This window comes from Chrysemys picta, chromosome 6, assembly GCF_011386835.1.
Source record: "Chrysemys picta bellii isolate R12L10 chromosome 6, ASM1138683v2, whole genome shotgun sequence".
Taxonomy (NCBI): Eukaryota; Metazoa; Chordata; order Testudines; family Emydidae; genus Chrysemys; species Chrysemys picta.
Genome location: NC_088796.1, coordinates 58,720,660 through 58,743,849, shown reverse-complemented (window position 1 = coordinate 58,743,849; position 23,190 = coordinate 58,720,660). Strand labels below are relative to the sequence as shown.

The 23,190-nt window shown below is 40.4% G+C and overlaps 1 protein-coding gene across 15 annotated transcripts in view; it reads left to right on the top strand.

Moving 5' to 3' along the window:
* Positions 1-23,190, top strand: part of ARB2A (ARB2 cotranscriptional regulator A) — a 352,291-nt gene that overhangs the window by 61,374 nt on the left and 267,727 nt on the right. For 14 of the 15 annotated variants that reach the window (XM_065599203.1, XM_042855843.2, XM_042855842.2 and 11 more), the window contains 2 exons: positions 1,262-1,327; positions 17,026-17,217. In XM_065599203.1, coding sequence (XP_065455275.1) covers positions 1,262-1,327; positions 17,026-17,217 — 258 coding nt within the window. The remainder of the gene's footprint in view (positions 1-1,261; positions 1,328-17,025; positions 17,218-23,190) is intronic. The other variant, XM_042855847.2, reaches the window with a different exon arrangement.

Sequence of the window (23,190 nt, the reverse complement as noted above, 5' to 3'; positions counted from 1 at the left end):
CAGATCTCACCAAAACTTTATTTGGTAATTGCACTTTTGGAAAATTAAAATTGAAATTTATTATGCCCTGGCTCCTACCTGCTCAGTTCATTGTGTGTTGTTAAGATGCCATCACTTGGGAACTTTGTTACAACTATGTTTCTGCTGTGTTTTAATATGCTTTGGATTAGGATGGCTGTAATTGTGGCCTTGAGGGGTTGGACTAAGGAACACCAGGTGGGTTTGCACCCAGATATTCTTAGGTCTTATCCTGTACTTTAACTGTGGAATTTAAGTGTGGTTCCCTGAGTCTTAAAGGGGGAGGCAAACCCCATTTGAGCCTATTAATGAGCACCTTTCTCCCCCCCCCCCCCACCACACTTTTTAATTTGCCATTTTTCTCTGCTTCTTTAGCCAATGAAATACAGGCACTTATTTCAGAACCATTTTTACAGTCCCATATGTACAAAAGAATTTTAGTTTGTCCCCAGATTTAACTCAAAAACTGATAATAGTGAGAAAGCTCTCCATTTCCCTATTATATGAAGGTGAAAAATGGTTTCCCCTAGATATTAGGCAAGCTTTAGAAGTTAGAACAGCTTTTGTTAGATTTGGGGCAGTAAGGAAGAGACTCTTAATAATTAAGTGGATTTTTTTTTGGTGGATTTTTGAAATGATTCCCTTTGTTTCAGGCCTAAAAATTCAGCTTTTTTTCTACTTAGAGAATGCAGACCTACACCCCTCCCTCCACCTCCCTATGCTGGAGGGTGGTTCAGTTCTCTTCTTCTATTTAGAACACCTTTGACCTGCCCCTCCCCTGCTCAGTGAAATGCTTGTGCTCAGGATGACTAAAGGTTTTCCTCTCCATGTTTCTCATGAGGTGAACCTGCAGGGGAGAGGGTTTCAGGAATCCTGCTCATGGAAAAATGCTTTTAAAATATTTCTTTGCAAACAAGAGCCTTTCTTATATCCCTGAGTATATATTAATTGGTCATAATCCTTAGTTTTGAGCTACATAATTATTCACACAGCAGCAGGTGGTAGAATCACAGGTACAGTTAGGATTTCTTTGTACTGAAAAGTAGCACATTCTGAGGGAAAGGGAGGACCCTTTTTCATGAAGAAGTATATTCTGTAATTAGTTTTTTAGGGAAGAACACAGAGAGCAGATATACGCTCTGTTTAAAAGAGAAGCAGTGTGACTAGCCCACTTTTGTTAAGGCTTTTATGAATGGATGTGCAATTTCCACAAGTGCTTTAACTTCTGTTTTCTTTTTTGCAGATCATTACTAAATATGTCTATGAACTACTGGAAAAGGAATGCCACTTGAAAAAAGTAACACTCCCAGTAAGTTGAATTTTTTTTCAAAGATGTTGATGTTTCCTTAACACTACAAAATGTACGAATAAAGAGAATCTCTTCCCTGAGGAGTTTGGAATCTAGATGTCAGATACAGATATGACAAACTGTGCTGAGGGCCCAGTCAAAGATGACTTGGACCACTGTATACACATGCAGCATGTTCATTCATACACAAAGAAATATGTAGAAAAATATCTGTCTATTTTTGTAATATATCTAATCTGTTTGGGTCTGAGTATATTTCATTGGGATCTAGGTAGGGTGACCAGATGAGAGATGTGGGGAAAAAAAAAAAAAAAAAAGAACCCCCAAGAGCCGGCGGTGGAGGGAAAAAAATCAAGAGCTGACAGAGCATAGGAAAAATTGGTGGGGGTTGACGTGGCTCCGGCTCCACCTCCCCTGAACGGGCTGACGCGTCCTGCTTCTCCCCCCTCCCTCCAGCGCTTGTGCCGCCATACAGCTGATTAGTGCGAGCCTGGGAGGGAGGGGGGAGGAGGAGGAAGGCAGCGTGCTTGGGGAAGGGGCGGACCAGGGCGGGGATTTGGGGAGGGATCCATTGGGGGAAGGAGGGGCGGGGCCAGGGCGGAGTTGGGGCGGGAGGGGGGGGCGCGAGCCAGAGGGCAATATATCAGTACAATTCCTGTCCTGACCGAACATTGGTCGGGACGCAGGACAAACAAGTAAATATCGGGATAGTCCCGATAGAATCGGGACATCTGGTCACCCTAGATCTACTACACCTTTCTAGTCCTGGTAGGATTTGAGGTACCAGAAATTTAAAACTGTGTTACTTTTGGTATACAAAAACTATGCCATTTTGAAAATATTTTATGGTTCCCCTGACACCTGTGCAGTTGGACTCAGAACTAAAGGCAAGGAAACAATGGTTGATTCTCTGTAACCTGAAGTCTTCAAATCAAGTTTTGAAGATGTAGGTAACTCAGCCAGAGATTATGGGCCTATTACAGGAGTGGGTGGATGAGGTTCTGTAGCCTGTGATATGCAGGAGATCAGACTAGATGATCATGATGGTCCCTTCTGGCCTTAAAGCCTATGAGTCTCTGGCTTTACAGGCAGAGGAATGGGAAAAAAATAGTCCCAATATGATGTTTTAAAACTCTTTTAAAGACCCTCGTATAATAGCTTTTTTAGTAATGTGTGTATGCAATACATAAGTAATTAATCACCATTTGGGAGTAATGCAGCCATTCCGAAATTAAAAGATGTATAGTTGTACATACACTCCATACCACAATTACAATGTATTTTTACACTATAGGGGAAGAGAGTAGTGGCCCTAACACCTTTCATTATAAAAAGTTCTTGTGATCTTTGCTTTGAGAAGTTTTCATACATTCCCATTGTTTGCAGCAGGCTCTTGATATTCGGTAGGGGAATTCCTTTAGACTACAGAAATGACCCTCTTTGTCCCATGAGACTCCCTTCAGTTTTGGCTGAAATATAAAATATTTAAAATTACCATTACCTTTTCTCACTTACCGCTTCAGGAAATTGTTGGTAGCCTGCCAAAATCACTGAACATTCCAAGCCTGGGACTTGCTGCTGACACAGCAGCAAGAGCAGAAGACACTACACTGGGAACACTAAGCAGCTGTCAGAGGGGGAGAGAGAGCTGGACTGGGCTTCCTGCATCATGCAAACCCCAGATGCAGCACTTGGAAAAAATAGTCCATTTACTCGCACCCACCTAGGGGCACCACATTGAATAGGTGCTCCTCTTGCTTCCAGACAGAGAGAGAGAGAGGTGCACTAGGCTCCCCACAACCACCTCTTGGCCCAGCGCTAGTGTTCTATATATACCCCACTTACTCCTGGAGAATCTGACTCTAGTGGTCTCCCCAACTCCCAGGCAAGGGAGAAGGGAGGGTTGAGAGAGTGGCCAGACTCCCCTCAACTAACCCCAGACTCAGCATGTGGCACCAGCAGTCCCTCCTCTGTGGGCAACACCTGGAGCAGGAGCTCCTTCAATACTGGGGGAGGGAAGAGAGAGCCAGACTGGGCAGGGCTCACCCCATGACCATCTTGTACCCCTCTTTACAAAAATACCTTTTCTTTGATGCCAGTGTTGGGTGAGAATGCCAGACACTCAAGTTTATTAATTAGAAACTTCATTGATCCAAAAGCATGCCTTGCGATTACAATTACTATTATAGTAAGAAATGAGACATACAAAAAAAGAAAGTGACCGGTTATCTTCTGGAGTGTATCCAGGTCATGGTGGATTGCTCTTACAATAATCCAACTGCCCCTTACAATTTACATAATTTTATATACATCCAAATTACATATTTATTAGTTCTCTTCCAGTCACCATTAAATATTATATGCCTTGTGCAACTCATACAATATGCATGCGTAGGCTTCAATTGGCATGACTTTTGCTGTCTATGCCATCTTCACGTTGTTATTTTTCTTTGTTAATTGGTTTATTACCACTGAGTATGCACTAACCAGACATAATTGACCAGGTCACTTTGACCCTTTGTTCTGCATAGGAGCTTTTGGGGACTTTCCTGTTTTTCTTTACTTGCCTTTTCCTTAATTGTGTATTGGCAGCACATCTTGTGTGTCTCTTGTCCTTCAATTTAAGCATAGTGGTCAAGACATCCTCTTTGTCCTATGCAGCAGTTATAAACAAACTTACTGAATAACAGGTCATTAAGGCAACATTACACTCATGTCAAGCAAACTAGGCCAAAGACATCACAAATATAACCTTACTGTCCAAACTTATGTATCAGACACGATCATTAAAACATTTCTAACAACATTATCTGGCATTAAGTCCTGGACCTCTAGTAGGAACAGAGCTGAATGGAAGCTGAATGTTCATGGTTCAAGTCCTGATAATACACAACGGTGGGTTGGCAGTATGGCACATATTAGAATGAGTTTTTTACATTTTTCTTTTTAAATTAAAAAAAAAAACACCAGGAAATTGCACATAAATGACTTGCATACAAAGAATATTATATTTACGTTGCAAAGTAAAGCACTCCAAAAGTAGAAAACTCTAAATTACAATTGCCTGTGCAATCTCTGTTCAGTTCCCTCAAGTGTCTGCATTATGATAAAATCTACAATTACATGAGAACATGCAGTTTTTCTATAGGATTCCTGCCTCGTTTAGTGAACAGGATGGACACACAAAGGGGCGGACTTAAAGTTACACTGGCAATCATAAATCTGATATTTCTTAACTTTTGATTACTTGACTTTCCAAGCTAAATAACATGCTTTTAACATCATTTTTAAAATATGTAAAATACAAATATATAATGCAAAACTATATTAGTGCAATTCTAAGACTGCTCTGCTAACTTAATAAAAAGTCAGGACATGAAGAAAAGTTAAGTTTCCAGCCACAACTTGGACAACTATGTCTATGTTGTACATCCTGTATGTTATATGGAATGCATTCTCTACCTGATTTTCAAAAAGCCAGTTTAGCAAATATGTGATGACAGTAGTTGCATATGAAAATTAGTACGATTACCCACATTCATCTTTGTATACCTGACTTTTTGAAAATCAAATCTGTAGAGAGGGGGAAAATTGTATTTCTAACTGTATGTATGTAGGTAGGTATTTATTTATTATGGTTAATACCTGTGGGCCAACCAAGAATGGGGCCCATGGTGCTAGTCAGAGTACAAACACACAATAAGAGAGTCCCTGCCCTGAAGAGCATACAATAGCTAACCAGAAAAGGCAGACAAAGGGTAGGGGGAAAAGATATAACATACAAACTGAGTGAACAATGCAATGCCTGAAAACATCATTTTGGTTCTGCTTTGTCTTTGTTTTGTTGTTTAAATTATTTCAAAGGGATTATGTCAGTAGATAAGCTAGATGGGAAGACAAAAGATGGGAGGAGGGTTGGAAATCACGAGAGGGGGCATGGGAGGGTTTGCAGCAACAGCTATCAGCAGAGTGAAAACTGAAGAAAGCAGAAACTAACATGATCACTGTCCTTCAGTCCCTGCTTAAACAGATTTCTGTAGCTGCTGTGTTGGGTTTGGTCTCTGGGTGGGGTTCCTACCTGTAGGTTCTTTCCTATAGACCATATAGCTGAGGGAATGGGCTGATGGTGTTTGGAAGAATTTTTAAACTTCTGTAATATACTTTAGGACTGTGTTAAGTGTTACTTTTTTTTTTTTTCCCAGTAGGATTTTAATAGTGTGCAGAAAATCCATGTGTCAGAAGTTCAGGGTGGCTGCACTTGAAGTTCTCTCATCTTTATTTTTGTTGTCTGAGTAACAGACAAAACTGTTGTTTTTCTTTACATTTTTGGATTACATCTTCAGCAGCAGTATTATGCAATATTCTTTTCAGATGTAGACTCAATAGCAATGAGCAAAAAAAAAAAAAAATACAGTTCCTCTTCGAGTGATTGTCCATGCCACTTCAGGTGTGTGTGTGCCTAATGCAGCAGAGTTGGAGACTTTTCCTTTAGCATTGCGTTACCCTTTGAGGCAGTGCATGCACCCTCTGCTGCCTTGTGCTGCTGTATGATAAAATGGGTGGAGCGGCCCCAGACATTTTCAGTTCCTTACTACTGCGATCAATAATTGGAGCATGTCCGCTTGCTTCTTCAAGTTTTCTCCCCTTACAGGGATTTTGTTTTTTCTTCTGTAAATAGTTGGTGCTGTTTGTTAGCAGAATTAGTTACTTAGATTAGTGTATGCTTCATTTGTTGGTTTTCTTCACTATTTTCATGAAGTGTCAGTTCTCTCTTGTTACGGGGTGCTGACATCTGGTATAGGCGTATACCTCAGGCTCTGGGATTTAAACCTTGTGCCAGCCACAAAAAATGTATGCCTCCTTCCATCTGCCTAAAGTGCCTCAGCAAGGGTCACGCTAAGGACCACTGACAAATTTGCAGAAACTAAGCACTGGATGAAGAAAGACAGAGAGACTGCCATATTTTTATGGAGACCGCCCTGCATCTGTCTTGTGAGCCTTCCCACTTGGGGAGTGCACTGAGTGTTTTGGCATCAGTACAGAGTACACAACTGGACACTGTTGCTGAGACAGGACCGCTGGTACCAAGGAAGAAGCACAAAAGGTTAGATTTGTCCAAGGAACTGAGACTTAGTTCTGCTAGATGATCAAGGTCCCTGTTACCATCCACCAGTAAGCACTTGGGAGGACAGGGGACAGTGTCCTCTGGAATGGGATGCTCTCTGATACTGGCCTCTTTTCATTACAGGTCATGGACCTCAGCACTGTCTGAGACTGACCCTTGCCATGGTACTGATTATTACTGTGCAGCAACAGGAAAGTCTCTCAGTACTGGTGATGCCAGAGGGATGTGCAGCAGCACAAGACTTTGCCTTTTGGTGCCTGATGGTATAGGAGACAGCTCACCTGGTACTGGTGCATCTTGAGGCCCTGGTTACGGACTTAACTCAGGCTTGTGATCAGGACTGTGCAGGGATAAAATATTAGGGCCTTTGGCATTTTCTCCACAGGTGCAGTCGAGGGTAAACCTACCATGGTATCCCTGGTACTGACATCTCCAGAATGCCATCCCGCGATCTTGTCATTTCCTCATACCGCACCACCATGATCAGCTGACTTCTGGTCCTCCTCGGAGTGTGAGTAGGCTTTTATGTCCCTCACTTCCAAGACAGATGACATCACTCTTACTCTTTTATTGTGAGAGTTTTGTTGCTGGTACCCACTGGAGGTACAGAGATACTTCAGAGAAATGGAACCTTGGAGTACTCATGGCTGGGGTCCTGTGTTATACCAATGACCCTATTTCAGGGGTCGGCAACGTTAGGCACGCAGCTCGCCAGGGTAAGCACCCTAGCGGGCCAGGCCAGTTTATTTACCTGCTGACGCGGCAGGTTCGGCTGATCGCAGCCCCCACTGGCCGTGGTTTGCCGTCCCGCGCCAATGGGGGCGGCGGGAAGCTGTGGCCAGCACATCCCTCAGCCCGCGCTGCTTCCCGCCGCCCCCATTGGCTCGGGACGGCAAACCACGGCCAGTGGGGGCTGCGATCAGCCGAACCTGCCGCGTCAGCAGGTAAATAAACTGGCCTGGCCCGCTAGGGTGCTTACTCTGGCGAGCCGCATGCCGAACGTTGCCAACCCCTGCCCTATTGAATCCCATGGGGCATGCCTCCCACATCCAGATCCTCTCAAATTCCTCGACCTTTTCAGTCTCTTACCAGGTGACATGTTAACTATCATAAGGAAGTCCAGGAGGATGTAATCAATACTAAGCAAAGCCATCAAAGCCTGCAAGATCCACTCTGCCTGCTCCATGAGGATCAGCCTTAGCCTCCCTTGCATTTATCCTCATCATTACCAGATGAAACTGAAGCTTCTCACGATACTTCACTGATCCAAGATGATCACAAGGCTTACCCACACCTTTTAAAGAGAGTAGCTACCCATCTTGATATCCCTGCTGAGGTGATCCAGGAGAGTTCTTGTAGAGTCTCATGGAAATGCTGGGCTAAGTAGGGCCTTTTAGAGTGGTTTTCCCTATCAATGAGGCCATGTAGAGCCTACAAGATCTTTATGGCCAACACCACCTTTTCTTCCTCAGACAGCCAAAAGAACCAAGAAAAAGTACTATATGCCTTCTCAAGGCTACAAACATTTTTATACCCATCCCTTGCCAGGTTCCTTGGTTGTTTTGGCAGTAAATGAAAAAGCACCTCAGGGTCATCTGTCTTTCACCTCAAACAACAAGGAGGCAAATAAATTAAACCTGTGAATATGTATTCTATATCTGGTCTACAATTGGGCACTGCTAACTAACAAGCATTATTGACAAGATATGACTTCTCCTTTTGAGATAATATGCTGAAGTTCTCAGAAAAGTTGCCAGAGGAGACCAGACAGGAATTCCAGGCTCTGTTAGATGAGGGCAAGCTGGTAGCTCCCACCTTTCTACAAATATCCTTTGACAGGGCAGATTCAGCTAGAGCCATGTCATCTACAATATCTGTGCACAGATAGTCATGGCTTCAAGCTTTGGGTCTACTGCAAGAGGTCTAGCAAATGATTCAGAATCTTCCCTTCTGTTCTCCCAGAAGACAGACGAAATGTTCCACAGTCTCAAAGATTGAAGGCCCACTTTGAAATAGTTGGGAATTTACACTACTTTCCCTAAAAAGGAAGCAATTCTGCTCTCTGTCTCTGCAGACCTTTTTCCACTGAGACAGCCTGATCAGTTTAGGAAATGAAGGAAAACCATAGGAGAAGACCAGCTCCTTCTCAGTTTTTGTCTTCAACTGGTTTCTCCAGGAAGTCAGACAATCCCAAGCAGTTTGTTTGCCTGTCTTGTCAAGGACAGAGTGCCAGATCCAGTTGTGCCGATTTCTCCTTTCCCTATTTTTCCAACAGGTTTTCCCACTTTCTATTATCTTGGTCCCATATTATCACAAGCCGATGAATCCTAAGACCCTGCAGTTTATTTCCATTCCTCCTTGCCCCATCCTTTTTCAGGGACTCTTCTTACAAGGCTGTCCTCCTTTAGGAGGTCCAGTCTCTTATCCATTTTGGAGCTATAGAAGAGGTTCCCTTTCTTCTCTGAGGGAAGGGTTTCTATTCATGTTAGTTCCTGATTCCAAAGGCAAAAGGAAGTCTCAGACCCATTTTAGACCTGCAAAATCTGAACAAATATATAAAGAAGAGAAGATTTCATGCAATTACCCTGGTCTCCATCATTCCTTCCCTGGATCCCAGCAATTGCTATGTGGCCCTCCACTTGCAGAATGTGTATTTTCATGTCTCTCACCATCAAAGCAACAGGAGATTCCTAAAATTTCTAGTCAGTGACCCCATTTTCAGTTTACAGCCCTACCCTTTGCCCTGTCTGCTTCCCCACAAATATTTACAAAATGCTTGGTAGTGGTGGCTGCATTCCTAAGAAAAGCAGGGTTGTAAGTATTTCCTTACCTGGATGGCTGGTTGGTACGAGGTTGATCCAAGCTCCTAGTAGAAGTCAGCCTCTTCAGAATCTGATCCCTCTGCAGTGTTTTGGCTCTGTTGATAAATGAGGACAAGCAAATATTCTCTCCAAAGAATATAATTTATAGGGTTGGTTCTGAATTCTACTGTAGCCGGAGTGCTCCTACCTCAAGCCAGATTCCAGACAATATTAAGCATTTCCATAGATCTCAAAGCCCATTGATTACAACTGTGAAAAGTTGTGTCAGGCTGTTGGGGCACATGGGCTCCTGTATGTAGGTGTCTCAGCATGCCAGAATTTGTCTCAGGAAATTGTAGGGTTGGTTAAGGTCAGTGTAATCCCTGGCTCATCAACAATTGGAAGTGCTGCAGGAGTGATAACTCCTTGGACTGATGGATGGACCCAGCCAATGTATGTGTGGGAGTTTACTTTGCCCCTGCTTTACTCACGCTGACTCTCATTGAAGCAATATCTCATGCTGCTTCTGTAGGCTTGGGAGATCACCAAGAAACTTACAAACTCAAGGTCTGTGGGCCCAAGAAGATTTCAATCTCCACATAAATGTGCGGGAGTTGTGAGCTGTTAATCTGACCTATTGAGCATTTCTCCCTCATATCTAGGGACAGAATCTTCGTCTTCATGGATAACACTGGAGTGATGTTCTGTGTGAATGGCCAGGGAGCGGCCATATCAGGTCATCTCTGTCAGTAGACAATACATCTTTGGGAGTTTTACATTGCAAGTGCAATACGTTTCAAAACCTGCCACCTTCCTGGGACTCAGCTTTATCAATTATTTAGATAATGGCAGAGAGAGTACACTTATAAAGTTTGAGGATGATACCAAGCCGGGAGGGGTTGCAAGTGTTTTGGAGGATAGGATTAAAATTCAAAATGATCTGGACAAACTGGAGAAATGGTCAGAAGTAAATAGGATGAAATTCAATAAGGACAAATGCAAAGTACTCCACGTAGGAAGGAACAGTCAGTTGCACTCATACAAAATGGGGAGTGACTCCCTAGGAAGGAGTACTGTGGAAAGGGATCTGGAGGTCATAGTGGATTACAAGCTAAATATGAATCAACTGTGTAACGCTGTTGCAAAAAAAAGCAAACATTATTCTGGGTGGTATTAGCAGGAGTAGTGTAAGCAAGATATGAGAGGTAATTCTTCCGCTCTACTCCGCGCTGATTAGGCCTCAACTAGAGTATTGTGTCCAGTTTTGGGTGCACATTTCTGGAAAGATGTGAACAAATTGGAGAAAGTCTAGAGAAGAGCAACAAAAATGATTAAAGGTCTAGAAAACATGACCTATGAGGGAAGATTGAAAAAAATTGGGTTTGTTTAGTCTGGAAAAGAGAAGACTGAGAGGGACATAACAGTTTTCAAGTACATAAAAGGTTGTTACAAGGAGGAGGGAGAAAAATTGTTCTTCTTAACCACTGAGGATACGAAAAAGAAACAATGGGCTTAAATTGCAGCAAAGGTGGTTTAGGTTGGACATTAGGAAAAACTTCCTAACTATCAGAGTGGTTAAGCACTAGAATAAATTGCCTAGGGATGTTGTGGAATCTCTATCATTGGGGATTTTTAAGAGCAGGTTGGACAAACACCTGTCAGGGATGGTCTAGATAATACTTAGTCCTGCCTTGAGTGCAGGGGACTGGACTAGATGACCTCTCAAGGACCCTTCCAGTTCTATTATTCTATCATTCTAAGTTTCCTTTAAAGATGAGGACTAAGAGATCAGATATGGAGCGATTATTTTGTGAAAAGTGTTCACCCATGGGTTTTTGCCTTTTATCCTGTGTGAGTTCATTCAAGAGTATAGTGATTTTCTGGTTTCACCCACATAGTAGTTATTGGGATATTTAGTGCGCTGGATGAGATACACCACATGTTGTGATAGGCCGGTGTAGGAGCCATGGATCTTGAAAGGTATGTTCTGGGGCAAGGGTGTGGGGTAGTGATCATCATAGCAGTGGAGATATGTCTGCAGGTTTTGGATCTGGTAGTATGGTAGGGTTTGGTGTGTCCAGGTCTGTGGGGAGCTTGTTTCTGATGATGAGTGTGGCAAGGTTGGGGGTTCAGGAGAGATTTCTTTCAGTATATGTTGTAATTGTTTGATACCCTGTATGGGTTACAATGTGGGATGGTAGATGTCAACTAGGGCTGTGTGGTGAGGGTTATGGGGTTTTTCCCCTGGTATTGAAGCAGGTTCTCTCTGGGTATTTGGATGGCCCATTTCATGATGTAATCTGTTTCCCTAGTGGAGTGTCTTTGTTTGGTGAAGGCGGTTTTAAGGGTGTTAAGGTATGTATTCTGGACTTTCTCCTTGGAGCATATTCTGTGGTATGTGAGGCCCTGGCTATAGATAACAGATTTCTTGGTGTGTTTGGGGTGATTATTGGATCTGTGAAGATAAGTGTGGTGTGGGTTTCTTCCTGTAATAGTCTGTAGGGTTCCATTGTTGAAGCTGGTCATGATGTCCAGGAGGTTGATGCTGGTGTGGGAGAGTTCTTTGAATGATCTCTTACAGTATGTGTTAACTACTTATGCTAAAGAATCTGCTCCACCTTGTATTTAGCTGCGACACCTTGACTTTCTCAGATCTGAAGAAAAACTCTGTGTAGCTCAAAAGGTTCTCTCTTTCACCAACAGAAGTTGTTCAGTAAAAGATATTACCTTGGCCACCTTCTCTCTCTCACATTGCATTATTGTTGGTATTTTAATATTGAGTCTTAGTTTTTCTCCATTTTTTCTTGTTTCTTCACTTGCAACATCTAGTAGCAGACCTGCAAGCTTAAATCAGGAGGAGTATATTCCAGGGTGAAATACTTCAATCATTTCTTTAAATTGCTCATTTTATGCTCCATTGACGTCAATGTTAACATAAAGAAGATAGTCTTTGCATTTGTTGTTTTTATAGCATAATCAGTGATTGATCTTTGCTGTTGTTTGAGCTGAAAACTAGCAGAGGTTATTACTAAATTAAGCTTACGTTTTACAGCTGTTGGAAGTCCTGAATCAAGAATTTAAATTATTGCAATTTTATTTCATTGGCAAAGATGGCACAAAAAGTCTCACTGTGCAGAATCTTCAAAGTCATCAATGTTTTGCTCTTTTTCTTAAATGGACAAAATTTCATTCAGTGTCATATCTGATCTGATAGAAAATGAAGAAATTTATTTTCTTTGATAAGTTGTCAGACAGAGGATTCTTGCTTAACAACTTTTGGCATTATTTACATTTTCCTTTAGAAGAATTATCTATTTTCATTACTTCAGTCAGTCACTTGTTTTCAAACAACTTTCTTAAATTTTGGGCATGATAAGTTAGATGAATTCATAGACTGACATTTAATAATCACTAATACTAATCATACTTTGTGTGGTATTGATAACCAGCTTTCACATTTCCTGGTTAGAATGTAAAACAACAACCTAGTGATTCAATATTGTGAGGACTGAAAAATAAAATGGACTAGGCAGCTTTATATAGAACTATGTGTTCAGACTCCTTGATCACGTTCCAGATGTTTTTAGAAGTTAGCAAACCTGTACCTCCCTCACTGCTGCTCAGTGTATCCCTCTTTCTCTCTTTGACATCCAATAACAGTTATTTCCACTCACTAGCCATACACGTAAGTGATTCCACCCATTCCTCTTCCTCTGTGGGCTTCTAGATCTATGATTTTCGTAATGTTTTTTAATAAGCAATTTTAATGGTCTCATCATTTCCTTTTAGTGTTTTAGAAGAGTTAAAATTTTAATTCACAGAAATAAGAGCCTAATGTTTCATGTAATTATTTCTTATTGACAAAAACAATCTCTTTAACCCCATTTATTGATGAAATGTGCGCAAAGTGGTGGTGGTCTGTTGCTGATGAAAACATTGTGTATATTTATTATTATTATTTTTATTTATTGTCTGAGGTATTCTGAGATATCACATGAAAAATTGTGCTTTAACTTGTGGGAAAATTGAAGTAATGTTTAGAAACTTGAAATATTTCATAATATATCTAGAGTATATTAGCTCATTGGATAACTCTGGGTATCTGGAAAAACTGCAAAGTGTATGTAATTCACCAAAAAACAGAATTTGGAAATGAGGAATACAGTCAAAGATTGCATCGCCTGTAAAATGCCGATAGAATTTAGGATGATTTGAAATTCCTAGCTACCAAACTAAAATGATTGAGTTTGTGTTTCATGTGAATAGCAATACTGACTCTAATTGTTAAATGAAACTTTTTTAGTTTTGCTGAGTTTATTTAATTTGTTTAAATGAAAGAGCAGAGTTAAGATCACAGTTAAGCGTTCATGAGCACATCTAAAACTGTGAATTGTTAATAGATACAAATTGCTTTATGCAGTCTCACTCTGACTAGAACTAAATGGTATTGTAGGCTGATTTGTCAATAAAGTGAGGTTGTGCACAAAAGTGACCTTTATGTGCATTCCTTAGTGAAAGCTTCATTTAATGAATTATTGCTGTTTGAAGACAAATTGGTTTGAAGAAAAGTTTCCAAATGTAATTAAGTTGACAAAGGGAATAAGGTTTTTTCCCCCTCTGTTCAGCGTTAACCCATTTACATAAGTGTGAACTAGTTAATATTATGCCTTCTAATGCATGTGATTAGTGCAGTGTATTAAAGTGTACACTAAATTACACTTTTTTCAATTTACATTTTCATTTTAATTGTGGCTATTTCTATTTTCTTAAATGTTCAAATTGTTTGCAAAACTCAAGTTCACCTTACTAGATATCATTTGAGAGTTAATGTTTTGCTTGTCCCACTCCCAACATAGCTACAATCTTTCTTTATATTTTTATTGTTACTAATACTGTCGTTTGTTGTGATGGTAGTGCCTAAATGCTCCAGCCAAGACTAGGACCTCATTGTGCTATGTATTGAACATATATATTGCAAGCTCTTTTGGGTAGGGATTGTCTCCTATTGTCTAACTCAGAGGTGGGAAAACTACGGCCCGTGGTCAGTTTTAAGCCAGCCCGTGAGCCGCACCACGCAGCCCGGCCCCGCTCCGGCGCTCCAGCCGGGGCGCTGGGTCAGGGGCTGGACCACATGGCTTGGTCCCGCTCCAGCGCTCTGGCCACGGTGCAGGGTCGGGGCTGCACCACATGGTCTTACCCGGGGTTCTTTCAACCCAAAGCTCTTGGTAACTTTTACTCTGTGCGAGGTGGTGTCAGTAAACAAATCAGGGGAGACATTGCCGTCCAACCGATAGATGGTTGGCACAAACAGGACAACACGAGTGCTTTCACTTAAAGCTAAACTTTACTTAGTCTCAAGCACTTACACACGTCTGCAACAGGTTAGTAAAACACCCCCAACCTTCGATAATTACCGAAGCTGAGTATGGCTCTCGAGTGGCACAGCGGCAGCCTGTATGCCGGGGGGAACACAAAATGCATCCAGAGGAGAGACCAGTCCCGACTTGAAGAGTTCTCCCCTTATTTTATACATTAGTAACACAATGACATGTCCCTTAAAGAAAACTTGCTAAGCAAGCAGTCCTAATGGTCAAGCAAGAGGTTTTCTTCTGATTATTGATTAAGTAGGTGTGGGTTTTTCCCAGAGTTTGCATCCTTGAGACCCTAATAGACACATTCCTGAGGGCACATCCTGCTCTTCTAAAATGCATGTATCAGCAACTTCAACACAGTTCTTACCAGGAAGGACATGGGGTCAAGCTGCCCTTTCTGTGGCACCCAAATCCCCCTCCCCTCCTACCTTGGTCAAGCTGAGGCTGGGACATGGCTAATTTACAGCCTGCTGACTTGGCTGCTTTTAGCAATACGCAATAGTGGTTTCAGGCACTTTACTGATTTGCTGACATGTCCCCGTACAGTGGCTCCCAGAAGCCGAGGCATGGCTCCGCTCCGGCTCCTGCACGCTCCAATGCAAGCTGCAGGGGCGGCGCAGTGTGCAGAGCCGCCCGGCCGCACCTCTGCATAGGAGCCGGAGAAGGGACATGCCACGGCTTCCGGGAACCGTTTGAGGTAAGCACCGCTTGGAGCCTACGCCCCTGCCTCAGCCCTGATCCCCCTCCCGCTCTCCAAACCCCTCGAGCACACTCCTGCACCCCAAACCTCTCATCCCAGTCCCACCCCAGAACCCGCTCCCCCTCCTGCACCCTAACCCCAATTTTGTGAGCATTCATGGCCTGCCATACAATTTCTATTCGCCAATGTGGCCCTCAGGCCAAAAAGTTTGCCCACCCCCGGTCTAACTAGACAAGACAAAGAAGGGAAGTATATTCCCTATTTTAAAGAGGGGGAACTGAGGCTCCATTTTCCCCAAAATTGTATTCTGTTTGGAGGCAGAATGTAGGAAACACAACAGGATTAAGGTTTTGGTATCAAAGTAGGAGCTGTAATTGGGCGTGAGTCTGTGAGTGGTCCTTACTTACACAGGTCATTTTATCAACTCCAATAAGACTGCTTTTGTGAGTAAGGACTACTTGTGCTAAGAAAAGTTTGTAATATCATGCCCTATGAGTTTTGAAAGAACGAAAGAAGGATAAATGTCCATACACAAAAGACAAAGTGACTTGATACAGCTAGAAGTTTTGTATCTTAATTGTTCAGAAACTTTTGTATTTTTGTCCTAGAGAAGCAGAGGGCCCTGTTTCTTCAAAAGTCATTGATTTGCTGTATCCTGCCCCCAAACATATGGGTCTGACTTGCACAGTCACACAGGAAAGCAAGGTGATACAAGGTACCCCCTTACAAGCCTGCATCAGTTACGCATGCTATGGGTAACTGGGCAGGAGGTGCAGGAGAGTAGCTCACTGCATTCCCCCTCCCCTGCTGCTTACTCTTGTGCTTGGAAGGGAACAAGGAATAGATGGGACCTGTGGCTCTGCCCCCTCAACGTTCAGGTCAGCATAGTTGTGCTGTTGCTTCAGGCTGGGTACTCTGCACCAGGTACATAACTGGTGCAGTGTGTTTCTCCAGCTTCCAGAGAAAGGGGGACACTGGATATCAGATTGTGGCTCTTTGAATCGCAATCTACTTCTCAGGCTGTTCCTGAGGCAGCACATCAATGCCCTCGCTCAAAGCCACTCTTGAGTCCAAAATTGGATTCCTGTATTTTTTGTGTGTTTTGTATGTAGATACCTCTCGTTTTAAGTTTATAATGGACTAAATTTATGCTACTGTTTCATATTTGGATAATTGGCTATTTATGTTGTGGGGACTGAAATGGAATGCTAGGACTTTTTCACTTTTATATATTTTCTAGATGATCTATTATTGCTGCTTCTGGCAAATAAGATGTGATAAATTACTTTTTTTTCCTCCCAGGTAGTCCTTTGGTGGGCTTTATTTTCTGTCAGTAAATTTATGTGAACTTCTAAATTCTGTGCCTTTTACTCTTTTTGTACCTTTTATACTTTAAAGCTTAATCATACTTTCTACTTCTGTTTGATGCAGTATAAGTGTTCTTAGTTGTAATGTATTTTTTTGCTTTTCTCATTAGATCGCAAGGTCTTTAGGGCAGGTTTTGTCTTATTTTTTGTTTTTACAGCATCAAACACAGTGTGGCTTTCAGGTGCTAACATAACACAAATAAATAGTAATGATGTTTGTGTATAAATTCCAAAGCTACTTTATAATCGCAGCTATTAGGTTTTCTTAATATGTTTATTGATACACCAGAATGTGTTTTTATTTATTTTTAAATTTATTTTTTTAAATTTCAGGTAGATGCTACTGAGAGTGAGCCAAAGAGTTTTATCTTTATGAGTGAGGATGCATTGACAAATCCAGATAAACTGATGGTTTTAATTCATGGTAGTGGTGTTGTCAGGGCAGGTCAGTGGGCTAGAAGACTTATTATAAATGAAGATCTGGACAGTGGCACACAGATTCCATATATTAAGAGAGCTATTGAGGTAAGTGTGTGTGTATTAACAGCTATCAATAATCTGTAATGTTTTTGTTAAGTTATATTAAATGTGTTCCCATAAATTCATTTTATTCATGATTGGAATGTTTTGTTGCCTTATTTTCAAAACTTTTATCTAATTCTTTTACTACAAGAGAGAAACTTGTGATTTAGTTTTGTGTAAGACTATTATGGTGGCACTGCCATGTAGTTTAATATGGCAGCTAGAATGACAAAACCCTTAAAGGAAGAAAAAGAAATATGACAGAAAGCAATTCAGAAATTAGTTAGGATTTCTTTTACATTTCATCAGATTTATGTGTGTTCTCATTCAAATGTCTATTGTAAACCTTGTGATATTGTGATCATTTTAAATAAACACAGTAAGCTTTCTTAAGCTTCTACTAAATGTTTTTTTGGGGGGAAGGTGCCATTCTCTCCTCAATCAAACCAGTCTTATACTGACAACAGCTCTGACTAGTGATTCATTCTAGTTCACACATTCATACCTGAAAATATAAAACATTTACATTTTGCAGGCAGTATGTTAATTGATTTTCCATACCCCCTCCCCTCCCACAAAATGGTATGGATACATGTAGTAACACATGGGAAAACAGTATGCAATTTGTACAATATTTGGAACATTTCTGCATTAAAATTCTCACTTACACTTTGCTAGCTGAATTAAAACTTTTTGCAATAAACATCTGAAAATCATGTACAAGGGTCCCAATTTTTTTCTTTTGTTCTTTCTACATTAAGTTTAATGTATTATTATTGCTCATCACCAAATTAACACCTGTCTTGTTAATCTCTGTTTGGTTATTACTGCTTTGCTAATTACATCTGTAATTTTTTTGCAGTGGGCCAAACTTTTTTTTTTTTTTTAATTGAATGGTTTTTCTTCATTTTTTTATGTTTTGGTAATGTAAAGTGATGTACTGGCCAAAATGTTGGATGTAAGTAAACCAAGAGCAGTTAAATAGGCTTGTGGAAAACATTTGTAGTATATCAATTGCAATTAATTTTGTTCTGTGTTGTCCAGTTTACTGCTGAAGTGCTGCACTTTGTGAAATAAAAATAAAAAGGAGGATTCTGACAATGTGACATTGGTACATCCCTTCTTTTAGCACAGACTAAAAAGTTTATTTTATTTCAATCAAGGAGCTAACTTTTTAATAGGTTTTGATCTAAGAGTTGAGAATTCTGTTGAAAATGTAACATTTTTTCTTTCTGTTTTTCAAGAAAAACACCAAAACCGTGCAATGAGCAAAATATTTTAATTAAATATTTATAGCCAATGTAAGGACAGAGGAATTTAAAGATACACACCTATTGCTTTATGCTTCTAGTTTGTCATCTTTCTTTATTAATTTAGTTTTAAATTTATAGTCCTCTTACCTGTGATAGTAATAGCTATTAGCATAAAAAGAACATAGCACATACACATTTGGTTTTACTTAAAAAGTTGGTAAACATTGGATATTTAGATAAAAAACCTTTAAAGAAAACTGCTTGATAGAAAATATTAGAATAGATTGCATTATGTTTTGATATATTAGTATACTTTTTAACGAGGATGGGCACATCCAATTAGGACAGAATTTTTACACCAATCTAGCTCCTCTCAAATCCAGCTCCTTTGAAGTATTTGGAATCATTCAGGTTGTGCCCCAGGAAAAATAATACACAGATAGTCATATGATCATATCAGGTGTGCTGAATGCACTGATTGTCTAATCAACTTTTCTAGTATAGCCAATCATGCATTTTTAGGCATGAGGCCTCCATGTTGACATCTGTGGAACAAAATATATGATAAAAAAGAACATTGTTTGGGAATTTCCTCAATCTGATATGGTGATCCAGCTCAGGTGGATTGTATATTATGAAAAACTGACATTTCTCCTGTCAACACATTATAACGATATTCCAACTCAGCCCTAAGAAAGCACATTGAAATTAGGCACCATAAACCTATAAAATTCTCATAAAAACAGTTAATATGGTGCATCCAGTCAAGGCTTGTTTCTATTAAAAACTATATAAATTAGAGATCACACCATTTTCCTGGATGTTACTTTTACTGAACTGGGTCTTCAGTAATTTGAGGGCCAAGATGGTGTCTGATTTAAGTACTTCCAACTCCCAGAAAATGATAGTACTGCTTTTCAGATTAAAAGTCCCAACTGAAACTTGTGATAGTGATTGCTTCAGATACCATGTTTCCACTCTAGGCTGTTTGGTTGTTCTGTTTGTTGTTTTGGCCTTGATACTTTATTAACTCTTCCAACAAAAGAGAGGTCTCATCTTAAATGAAACATGCAGAAAATGTTTCCTTTATAGGGGAAATTTACAATGTTTTAGAAGGAGATATGTATTCTATGGAGCTTAGTATCTTTCACATCAACATATTAAATGAATCTACTGAGGATAATAGTATCCAAGGCTTGAAAATTCCACTCATTTGTGGTGAGTAGGAAACTAGCATGGATGACTTCCAACAGCTTCTGCAGAATCTAGATTTTTCCTTTTAAAATAATAAAAAGGCCTTGTTCTTGTGAAAGTAATATTTTAAATGTTAATTGAGCATAAATTCATGCTGGCCTCTCTACCTTAACCTCAGTCTCTGCTGCCCCTTACAGATGTCAAAATTCTAGTTTAAGTGAAAACTGAACAGAGTCGTCAGTTTTTGGTCTTGCTATTCAGCACCCTGTGGGGCAGTATGCAAGGATCAGATAAGTTTTACTGTATTTGAGAAAGCTCTGAGGAACAGTAGAGGAGGGGAGGACCCAAACACAGAGGCTGTGGGAGGAGCTGAGTAAATAGAAATGCAGCCCTCACGGCCAGAAAGCTGAGGGAACACAACAGGAGGCTGTCGCACAAGATGGAGGAAACAGATAAAGACTGGGCCTTCTCCATTCCAGCAAACTGCGGGGGGGGGGGGGGGGGCGGTGGGGGGGAAGGGAGTGAAGGGAAGGGCTTAAAATTGATCAAGCCTGTAATAGCTGGGGGCTGACACAGAAGATGAAACCCCCAACCAGAGCCTTGGGAGAGCACCCTGGTAGGAATCCCAGCAGCCAGGGAGGTGGTTTTCTTCTCATCTGAGTATTGCCTTGATAGTGCCCCTGCCTCTATCTTTTTATCAGTCTTTGGTTAGTAGTTTTAATCCTTTAGATATGAAGTGTCAGGTAAATTTCCAAGCCCCATGTATATGAGAAAAGAAGATTAATTAGAACTGAGAAGAATAGTATAGGAGAGAAGACATTTTGGAGGGAGATATGGAAGAGGAAAACAGAAAATACAGGTGATGAGTTAGAGAACTAAGTGTGGGGAAACAGAGAGAGAGAAAAGTGTGTAGAAGGTGAGAGTAGAAAAAAATATAGGTATTAAAGACAGCATAGGATAAATACACCAAGTTCTATGTTAGGAAAGCAAAAGTGAGTTGGCCTTGTGGAATACACTGAGGATAGAATAAAAAGGTTTAGCAAAAGCAAGAGGGACTTAATGGATTTACTGTAATTTTAACGAAGTGGAAAGTTGATTGACAATGTGTTACCATTACAATACACAATAAACAGTCCACAGCTGTGGTATTCATTCAAATTGAGGGGCATAATCTTGGGAGGCATAGGCAACACCACTATCTTTCACTCTGGTTATTAGGCTTAGTCCCTGGGCTAGGAGGTGATGGGTAATTATTTTTTTAAGTCCAGATGGCATCCTAACACTATTGTAGTGTCATGGGTACAGCTATATTTCAGGACTCAACAGCATTTCTTACTCTCACTGTAGCTGGTCAGAGATCCAGCAGATAAGCTTTGAGTTTTCATATCAGTTAAAATAATTCATATGGTAGTGACTTAAAGGCACACATATGACTACATATCGGAGATAAGGTAGCACAGGGTTATTGACTAAGTCAAGGTTATTGACTAAGAGTTGCATGGCAGACAGTCTGAGACTTAGCCTATGTGCAATATGCCTCAGGTGGCATGTGACCAGGATTAATCACTGAATTTAATCCGCTGGTTGGATCATCAGCTTCCCCAGCTTGGGCTTGGTACTGATGAGGAGTTTGACGTGAACGCTGATCGATACCCCCCTGAACACTGAGTTAGGGGATATATCAGCCATGCAGATGATAACACTTTCAAATGATGCTGCAAAGATATCTGAACAAGTATGGGAGGAAGCTGAAATTGATTGTTGCTTCATGGAGTAGTGGTCCTTCTATGCTGGTCAGAGAAGTACTTTCCTGTGCTTACGGTCTACAGAGTGGGTGGCAAGGAGAAATTAATAGAGTAGGAAGTTCGGCAGGCTGAGCTCTCTTTCTCCACGGAGCAAAGTCTGGACACTGAACAAAAATTTGGAGTACTCATCATACCATTGACTCATTTGCTCTGGGGACAAAAGAGCACACCAGTTCACTGCAACACTTACTGTAAGAGTACAAAGAAGCAGTTGGTTACCTTCTGTATCTTTGTAAACTTTCAGGATACCTGTTTCCTATAATCTCCATAGTCCTAAGGATGTTAAAGAAAGTGAATAATACATTTCAGCAGTTTTGACTTTATTTTAGTTACTTTAGGAAATGTCCAAGAATTATTCGGTGGTTTCTAGTAGAGCGCTATTTTAAATGATTTAGAATATTTATCAAGAACCTTGGAGAATTGGTCATCCCTAGCAGGGATAACAGCACAAGCTTAGTAGTTTCTTCTTTCACCAAAAGAGGGCTGGCTTTTTTGAAAAAATATAGCAGCTACCAGAAATCAATCTACCCATTTATGAACAAGATTACATTTCTGGGGCCTATCATGGTCATTATCCATGGAAATCTTGCTGCCATGACGGATAAAATATAAAAATAGTTTCAACTTTTGTTTTCCCTTATGTTTATGGTGTCTTTTCCTCTTTATTCGGTACTCCACTTTGGAATCTGCAATATAGCTCCTGCTTATTCATGGATGTGAGGAATAGAAAGGGAATTGCTTACATAAAATTTTGGCTTTCCTCACTAAGACTAATTTTGGACTTCCAACCCAATATAGAAAAGGTAGGATTGTACTTTTCACTGGAAATTGTGAAGAGGAGGATGTTACAGTAACATAAGTTTTTGTTTGTTTTATAACTGAGTGGAGGAGGCGAAGAACTAACTAATCCAAACTAGCAGATCAGAGTTATGGAGAGTATATTTCTAGGTAAAATATTAGCCTTTTGGGGTAATAATTGGTATGGTTTGAAAATGGGTTTTATTGTCTTTATAACTTGTCAAAATTCAGCCAATCAAGAAAACAGAGCTTTAAAAGTTATGGTCACATTTTTACGTGTTAACAATATACATTTGTTCCATCAGAGGTAAAGCTTTGTTTTAAGTTGGGCTTGCAAACAAAGAAATGCATGGTGGACAGATAATGGACCCAAACCTTGTATATGCATGTGCAGAACAGGTAGTCCCTAGGGCAAAGTGGAAAAAATACAAGTTTCATGGTTTAAATGCATTTTTCATATGTGCAGTAGGAACCTGAAATCTTGAAATTTTTGAAAATGCAGCTCTGTAGTCTGTGCTTAGTTGATTAAATTTTCATATGGCAGTAAAGATGGACTTATTGAGAAAAGCTGCTTTATCTTCCTACTATTAAAATATTTTCTAACATTCAGATATTAATTTTGATATTTTTCCTTATTCGTGTTTTTCAGAAAGGTAATAAATAACAGTACTCTATTATTCACAAACTATTAGAACATCTTATTGTCGCTTTTATGCAGAAATTAAGTAGAATTTCACTAGAATGAGCAATAACGCAGATAACATGTTCTTCTCATTCATAATTAGTAAGAATCAGGTGTAAGTGTTATCTTTATTTAGGTAGATAATATATACAGTATTGTTTTTAAAGTTCATCTGTGTTAATCTGCAGCAGTCTTGTCTGTAAATGTTTTGGGAGGCAGCGGGGGGGGGGATATCATTGTTTTA